The sequence below is a fragment of the Athene noctua genome, chromosome 1 (assembly GCF_965140245.1).
Source record: "Athene noctua chromosome 1, bAthNoc1.hap1.1, whole genome shotgun sequence".
In the NCBI taxonomy this organism is placed as follows: domain Eukaryota; kingdom Metazoa; phylum Chordata; class Aves; order Strigiformes; family Strigidae; genus Athene; species Athene noctua.
Genome location: NC_134037.1, coordinates 226,835,418 through 226,844,316, shown reverse-complemented (window position 1 = coordinate 226,844,316; position 8,899 = coordinate 226,835,418). Strand labels below are relative to the sequence as shown.

Here is an 8,899-nt window from a genome sequence, read left to right as displayed (position 1 = left end):
AGAGCTGTTAAACTTTACATTTGTTTGTAAGCCAAAAATCTTTGAATCCCTCCATCTCAGAATGCAGATGGTAGTTTTATCTTCTTAGCTGCTGGTTCAGTCTGGTATAGAGACAGAAAAGGAAAGCAACACTGCCTGCACAGGTATTTTTGTAAATGTTTTAACTCAGAAAACTGTAAATTATGACATGTTGCCAATCATTTGAAATTTCATAGCTCTGAGCAACATGTTAGGAACCTCGAAGTTAGAAGCTTCTGAATAGTTTCCTTAGGACATTTCCCATACTACTAAAATAAAGCATAAAACTAATACCCACAACTTTTATTTGTCTGAGCAACCACTATGTGTATGAAGACTACAGGACCCTACTATATGAGAAGTGGAGATGCTGAATATCTTTATTTCCACTTAAAATGTCACTAGACATCTTTAAAATAAAATTATTTTGGTAAGGAAAATGAATGTGCTTAGCTCCTCAAACCCTATCTCTGAAGAAGAGTGGTCTAAATCAAAGTTTTGCATTTCAGCTGGCTAATATTACATAATTAATTGTTTTGCTTTGTTCTCCCCTGTAAGTTACATGAGTCAGAAGGAACGTACATAGAAACTAATGACTGTGAGAAGCTGGTAACGAGCACAGTACAGGGAAGCTTCCTGCGTGGCTCTGATAATACACCTGAATCATGAAAAGAAATGCTCTTTGTATTCAGCTGATGATTTCTTTGTGGCGGATATGCTGTATATCTCCATTTATGGTGAACTGCAAGGTGTTTTTGTGATGCTGGCCACTGCAACTCCCTAAGAGTTCATTGCTTTGAATGAGGAGGTGAAATGCTAGTCATGGATTACCCATTCTCTTCATATGTTTGAGTATTTTTAATGAAACATTCTCCAAATAGCTGTTGGGGACAAAAAACGTACAGTGAAACTAAAGTCAACAGTCAGTGGTTTGTCACTGGTTTCAGGGAGGCCAAGTTTTGCTCTAACACTGTACCTCTCTCTGGATGTCCTATTAAGATAGTGAGAGCTTTTTACATTGTTCTCAGTAGACTCTGGCACAGTTGCATGTTTGAATCTTGGTAGTGAAAAATGGACTTAAAAGGCCAATCGTTTTCTGAATTTTCACATAAGAAAAAGCAATGTGCTCTTCCACTTTCAGACCTCATCCTTTACTGATACTCAGCCAGGTGTTAGGTTAATTCTGCATCAAAACAGTAACTTCAAAGAGTTCTCTTAAAAAGAATAAAATGAAACAGAAAGAGAAGACTGAGCTGATTTTCTTTGTCCACTGCCACTGGGCTTGCTGCCCATTTCTTGTCTTTTATTTTTTATTTTGTTATTCCTAATGAAAAAGTGTTTGCATGGCAAGTTTAGGAAGCTTTGGCAATACAAAGCTTAGGACAATCTCATTTTTTATAAAAATAAACAAAGAGCACCCACTTGCTCTAAGATTGTTCAATGGATACTGTAAATGAATGAGTCATTTATTTTTGTGCCAGCTCAACTACCACTGTCGACAAGATTTGCATATATTTTGGCAAGTGCGCTGCACAAGGTGGAAATAAAATAGGCCTTTTATATCTGAGTCTAATTTACTTCAGTTATACTCATTAAAAATGTGTTTTCATGTGAAAGGGATTTAAGTAAGGGATAGTTTGGAAACAGCAACGTCACAGGAATGTTTGTTACATAGCCAGTATCACGCATTTTTCTACTGAGAGCATTTTTTTGAGAAGAAATTCACAGGTTCTATGAATTTAAGGTTCCTGTTTTATTTTTTTAAGCACTGTTAGGCTTAACATTGCAGGCTTAAATATCATGCTTATTACTTGCTGCTACCAGCTCTATGTTTTTTTTAAGTAACACAAAATATGGAATTGAAAAAAATCAACTCACTCTGCATATTTTGCCATCTTCAGTGACATTACCTACCCGTAGGCTATTCACAGGAAGGCAAGAATGTGCTCTTATTCTATGAAATATTATTCAGGGTAAAGTCTTTTTCACAAGTAGTGGTGGCAGTATGGCTGAAGGTATGATTTCAAATCAATTTTCTTTAAATATGTAGAAAACTAAGTGTGTGAAATGCTTCATGAGCAGTACTTTGGTTTTAACAGGCTCATGCCATTATATTTTATTATGCATTAGGAATGTGATTGAACTAAACAAGCCAACAACAACAACAAAAAAGGCAACAAGAACAGCACATTTAAACTCAGTAAGCTTAATCAAACAGGTTCAGGACTATGTATTTGTCAAGCCTGAATAAAAATATCTGCCCAGTGTCACACGAACACACAGTGAAGGATCCTGCTTATGGTTTTATTGTATTTCTTAAGTCTTGGGTTTGCTCCTGTTTAAATTGTCTTGAGAAGATACTGGACTGCTAATTCAAAAGAAGTGCAATGAAAAGAATCCTGTCTTTCTTTCAGTTACCTTGTCTCCTTACTGGAGAAAAAAATGCAGAGGAGCTGGCTTCTGCACCACAACAATACAGAGCACCTGTAATACTGAAGCCATTTCTGAAGAATTAATGTAATTCTTCTTCAGAGATAATAAACAATGTCTCCCTGTGACATGCATTTCAGGCATACGTACCATTTTCATATTTTAATAATACAAAAATAAATTTAAAAGGTGATTAACCACAAGCCTCTGACGGGCTGAATTAATTTTTCATGAAACACAGCTATCAAACTGCATAAACAGAAAATATTCCAACCTAATGAAATAGCTATTTCTTACAGGTAGAATGGTAAAATCTGGGCATTATGTTAATACTCAGGCTAAGGACAACCAGTATCTATACGAAGCTCCAACATTTCAGTCGGCTCAAGGTGAAGTAATGTACCAGTCACAGACAGAAAAATCAAAAACTGCTTCTGAATGCATTCCCTACTTTTAAAGTAGGCATCAGCTGCCGCCCCACTTATATCAGCTGAAATACAATTGCCTTTGCCAGTAACTTCAAGAAGTACAGCATAAACTCTTATTAATGATTTTGAAGTGTACTAATTTTGGGAAGTATTATGACACATCAGACAAAATAGCCAGCACCTAAGCATTTATGAAATACACATTTCTTATAACTAAAATAATCTTTAGCTTTATAATTAGAATTCTAGAAGAGAGACAGAAAATGAGTTATTATGAAAATATATAGCTTTAATTTGCAGACATATAAACACTTTTGGTACATTACAGACATATGATACCAGAAATCAAAATAATCAGTTTTAAGCATAACACTAATTTATCTTGTTCACACAGAGAAATTCGAAGTAATCATCATACAAAAGATAGTTCTCAGCTCTAAAAATGAAGTGAAAGTGATACATCACCAATAAACCTGCTGCTTTGTTGCAGAGGATACAGCAAAGAATAAATTATCAAGAAAATATGCCACCAGTCTTACAAGTTAGATTTTGGATCTAATCCAAAATCAAAGCCAATGAAAAGGAGCCAGGAATGGTTGCCAAAAGTCAGAAACAAGATCTTTCACATGAAATACCAATCCAGAAAGGAGCAACAGTCAGAATAAACTAAGTCCTATAATTCCTTAGCATATGAAGTGATTTTTGTTTTCATCTGGCAGATCAGATTCAGAAGTAGCACATGAAAAAATCTATTACACAACCAACTGATGGAGTACTACTGACAGATTGCTCAAAGTACAAAAAATATCACCACTTCTGTGACAACTAAAGATTTAGCCATTCCCTTGCTTCCTTGCATCTGGCATGTTTACGAGAATGAGCATGGGGTTCTGTCATTGTTTGCTGTAGGAAATGTTAAATATAATTTTTCCATAAAAATGACCAGCAGATTGCTGGAGCAAATGATAATGTGTGTGAGATCTGGAGTAAATGAAAGATGATATGTCACAACAGTTCATATTCTCATTACAATATCTTGCATTCTTGCTCAACAGGAATTGCACTTCTTGTTAATGCCTTTTCTATCCTACTGTATAAGCTTTACTTGTGAGGTAATAAACATTCTGTTTGTTTGTTTGTTTTTGTTTTTTTTTTTTTTTATTACTAGTGCATTTTAATGTCTTTATTCTTTTAATTATACATACATCGGGACAGACATTTCTTTTTCTTGTGGTTATATGTCTGTATGCCAATGTGTATTTTATATTAAAACCAATATATTTAAAATATACTCTGTGTTTATCTCATGGACAGTACCTCGAACAGTTCCCTGCTCAGGAGCATCTGATGCCCTCTTGTGGTTAAAAAGACTTAAAACTTGAGTTTAAAGAATCATTTTACCTTCCTCTTTTTTATGATCACTGATCTTATTGATTTATGAAAGCTGCAAATGATACCCACGTTTTTATAGACAGGGTGCTAGCTGTTAGTTACTAAGGTTTCATAAAAAAAGCTGTACACTGAATTTGAATTTAAAAAACTGTAAACAGCTATTTACATTTATAATATTATTAAGTTATAAATTAGCAGTCCTTCATTACAACCTCTGTCAAAACAACCCACGGTTACATGTTTCAGAGTTGTCTAAGGTTTTTCAGATCTTGGATTTATCCACAAAGAAATGTCAAATGTTAGAAATCTCCATTGGTTTCTTCTCCAACATGTGCAGGTTAATTCTTCCGTTTAATGGGATTTGTACTTCCAAGTTTTCATCTGCTCTGTGATGCTTTTTCCCTTTTCTTAGACAGATGTAAATGCCCATCCCCGTTACTAAAGCAGTTGAACCCAAGCTTATTATTGACAGAGCTACCAAGGTAGGCATGCAGGATGCTGACTCCATTTTTTTATGTGCAGGCTCTATGGAAATTTGCGGCTGCTTTTCTTCTACACTGATATCAGGCTCCTTTCTTAACAAACTTTCAATGTAGCTCTCATTGCTAACAGTGTCATTGACGAAAAGGTTCACCATGACGGTGGAATGGAGAGGTTCTGGATAGCCGTGATCACTAACCTTTACAAGCAGCCGGTAGAGCCCATAGTCATTTTGCATCAGTGACTCTTCCAAGGTGATATTACCAGTTTTAGGATCAATCCTAAATGACTCCGGTCGAGGGCCTCTTCTTCCTATGATGCTGTAAGCTATGACTGCATTCATGCCAGTGTCCTTATCGACAGCATAGACCTCAGTGATGGGAGAGCCAGGAAGGGTAGAAGGAAGGACCAGCAAATAAGACATATTAGATTGAGGAAACAAGACCAAAGGGGGGTTGTCATTTATGTCCAGAAGAAGGATAGTTATTTTTGCTGTAGAAGACAGGGCAGGATCACCACCGTCCACTGCTTCAATCCACAGAACGTAGGAGCTTTGCTGCTCCCTGTCCAGGGAGACTTTAGCTCTCAAAACTCCTTTCCCAGTGTCTATGACAAAAATATCACTTCCATTCAGAACTGAAAGGGCAACCCATCCATTCTGCCCTGCATCAGCATCTGTGACACTTATAACTCCAATTTCACCAAAACCTGGAAAGTTTTCTGGCACAAAAAAGCTGAAATCCTTATTGATAAATCTTGGGCTATTATCATTTTTATCCAATACAGTGATGGTGACAGTTGCTATTGATTCTCTTGGAGGGAACCCAGAATCTACTGCTTTGACAGTATATCTGTATTTTTCTTTTTCTTCTCTGTCCAGCTGGGTGGAAACGGTAAGAACTCCTGTGGTTTTATCTAAAGCAAAATAGGAAGGGGCATCAGGGCCTAAGAAATAGGAAACTTGCCCTCTTTCTCCACTGTCAGCATCAGTAGCATGCAGTTTGGTTAAGAAAGCATTGGGAACATTGTTTTCCTCAATAGATAATTCTATCAGCTGTTGAGAGAAAACTGGCGAGTTGTCATTGTCATCCAGAACCTGTACTTTGATTATTTTGTTGACATGAAATCCTTCTGAGTTCCATGCAACTACAGATATTTCATACAGCTGCTGTGTCTCGTAGTCCAAAAGCTTTGTGGTCTCTAGCAGGTATTCATTGTTGTATGGCTTGTATGGTGAAAGTCTGAAAGGCCCATCACCATCCAAATGGCAATTGACTTTGTATTTTTCATCAGGGTCTTTGATGGTAAAAAACGCTATCGGAGTGTTGACAGGCTCCAGTTCCTTTAAATACACCACCCCTTCCACTTCATTAGCTATGAAACGAGGGACAACTTGAGGTGGCCTCATCATGACTTTGATGATGGTCACTAGCACTGTGATCACGGCAGGGATACAACCAGGACCGTTGCCCAGTATGATCAGCCTGTGAAGCTTTGGAGTGTCCCCATCAACTTTACTGGAGAGCATGATGGCTCCTGTGCTTTCGTCCAGATGGAACAAGTCTCTGGATGGCTGGGGGACCTTCTGGCTGTAGGAGTAGGTGATCTGGGCATTGGATCCAAGGTCCATGTCTACTGCGTGGACAGTGGCCACGTGTGTCCCTAGGCTGGAATTCCCATAAAGGGTGATGTTAAGCTGCGAGTCGCTGAACTGGGGGCAATTGTCATTGATGTCACTGATGTCAATAGTGAGGGTGGCACTTCCCACGAGCGGAGGAGTCCCCCCATCCTCAGCAACAATGACTGTGACATACTCCTCGCGTGTCTCCCTGTCTAGAGCCCCCATAACAATCAGGTAGGGAGTCCTCTCCCCGCTCTCATTCTCCTCCACATCCAGGGTGAAGACCCCGTAGTTATCTCGCAGGCGGTAGGTCTGGACACTGTTCGTGCCCACATCGGGGTCAAGGGCAGGGTGCTCGATAGCCAGGCGGGTGTTCACAGGTGCATTCTCAGGCACCGAGAGGTGGATGTGGGGCACAGGGAAGCGGGGTGCATTGTCGTTGACATCCCGGATAGCAATTTTTACCTTCACCAGGCGGAAGTACTCCTGTGGCAGCACCAGCACATCCAGCAGCAGCAGGCACGACTCAGATGAGGGTGAGGAAGAGGAAGAGGAGGCAGCAGCTGCTCCCCCGAAGATGGTGGCCTCACTGCTCTCCACACACAGAGCTTCCCGGTCAATCTCCACGGCTGAGGTGTGCAGCTCCCCGGAGCGGTTGTCCAGCTGCACATACTGTCCCCCCAAGCCACGGGAGGCCAGGGTGAAGGAGAGTGGGGGCTGGGGGGCCATAGGGTGCTGCCCACCAACTGTCGGCAGCCGCAGGTCACGGGCCAGGCTGCCGATGAGCACCCCGGCCGGCAGCCCCTCGTTCAGGCTGTAGAAGAGCTCGGTGGCACGGCTGTAACTGGCAAAGCAGTTGAAAGGTCCAACGAAGAGCAGGAAGAGGAGCAAGTGCTGAGGAGAGAGAGGCACAGGGGTGTGGGTGGTGTTAGAGAAGGAGGGGAGGAAAGAGGCAGCCCCCCTCCCTGCCCACTGCTTTCCCCACTGCCACTGCGGGCAGGGAGTGCGGCATTTGCAAGATGAAGCCATCCTCCCTCTACCCCCATCTTCTCCCCCCAGTACAGCAGCTACTTCCAGGGCATCGCCATCTGTACCCTCCGGGCAGCACCAGCTGCATTCCCCACGGCAAACACGCACTGCCAGGGATGGCCCAGGGGCACCCTGCCTCCCCCCCTCGCCAGCAGCAGCACTTGCGCCCCGACGTGACACCTTCTCTTCGCCTCCCCCACACCTCCCCAAGCTCGGCCCCCTTCCCACCAGCAGCACCTTCCCTCCCAACCGCAAGCCCATCCCAAGCCGGGGCACCCCCCTGCTCACCCCCAAACATTTCCTCGCCCCCTTCCCTTTCCACAGCAGCGATGTGAAACGCGTCCCCCTGTCTCTCACACCCCCCACCCCCTCGCCCCGTCCCAGATCCCGTTCATCCCGCATGCCCACGGGCCCTGCCGTGCAGCGAGGACGCGGCCCGCACCGCGCAGTGCCCGCGGGTCCCGGCGGAGCCCCGCACCGCCCCCACGCCGCCCCGGCGGGGTCCCCCCCCGCCTGCCGCCTGAAACGACGAGTTGAAGCGAGGAGCCGCGGGGAGGTTGCGCGAAGGAAGTTGCCCGCCTTGGCAAGCGCGTCCCCAGCCCCTCGCATATGCAAACGGGCTCCCCAAAAGTAACTTCGGGCATCGTCTCCAGGAGGGATTTTTCCTCCCTTTTCCCATTCTAACCACCCATTTCCCTTTCTCCCGGCTCGCTCTCAGCAGCAACACCAAAAAAAAACCCAACCTAACCAACTTTTCACAGCTGCTCTGATCTGTGGAGACCGGAGTCGAGAGAAAAGAAAAACCAACCACCACCACCCACGCACACACGCACATATATATATATATATATATGTGTGTGTGTGTGTGTGTGTGTGTGTGTATACATGTTTGGGTTTTTTTTTTCCAATTTTGCTGCTGCGTGCGAAGTCGGGTTGGGGGGGGGGATGTAGGGAAGAGCGCGGCGCCTCTCCCCCCGCCGCCCCATCCCTCACCTGCAGGCTGCCGCGGGCGGTGGTGCTGCCGCGGCTGCCCGGGGGCCCCATGCCCGGCCGCTGCCGCCGCCGCCGCCGGCTGCGCCCTCGCAGCGCGCCCGCTCCGCCGCTCGCCCGGCGCCGCTCCTGCCCGCGGCTGCCCATTGCCCCGCCGCCGCCGCCGCCGCCGCCGCGCTGGGCTGGGCTGGGCCGGGCTGGGCCGTGCGCGCCGCCCCGGACACTCCCCCTCCGCTCCCGAGGCCGCCGCCGCGGAGCGGGTAGGAGAGGGGGGGCCGGCGGGTAGGAGAGGGGGGGCCTGGCCAGTAGTCACGGGCACGGCGAGGGGGGGCGGCGGGGGGAGCACCCGGGGGGGCTGCGGCAGCGCCGCGGGCAGGCGAGCGTGTGTGTGTGTGCGCGCGTGTGTGTGTGTGTGCGCGCGTGTGTGTGTGTGTGTGTGTGCGTGCGTGTGTGTAGCACTAGGATCAGGGGAAGAAGGTACTCCAGTCTGGAAACTTCATGTGGGGGAAAA

The 8,899-nt window shown here is 45.0% G+C and overlaps 1 protein-coding gene across 1 annotated transcript; it reads right to left on the bottom strand.

The window, feature by feature from the left end:
- Window positions 1-3,146: 3,146 nt before the first annotated feature.
- PCDH20 (protocadherin 20) lies at window positions 3,147-8,485 on the bottom strand. The gene is made up of 2 exons (XM_074931216.1): window positions 8,392-8,485; window positions 3,147-7,263 (listed from the first exon to the last, which is right to left on the bottom strand). The coding sequence occupies exons 1-2, from the start codon at window positions 8,440-8,442 to the stop codon at window positions 4,561-4,563; spliced, it is 2,754 nt and encodes a 917-aa protein (XP_074787317.1). The 5' UTR covers window positions 8,443-8,485; the 3' UTR covers window positions 3,147-4,560.
- Window positions 8,486-8,899: the final 414 nt, after the last annotated feature.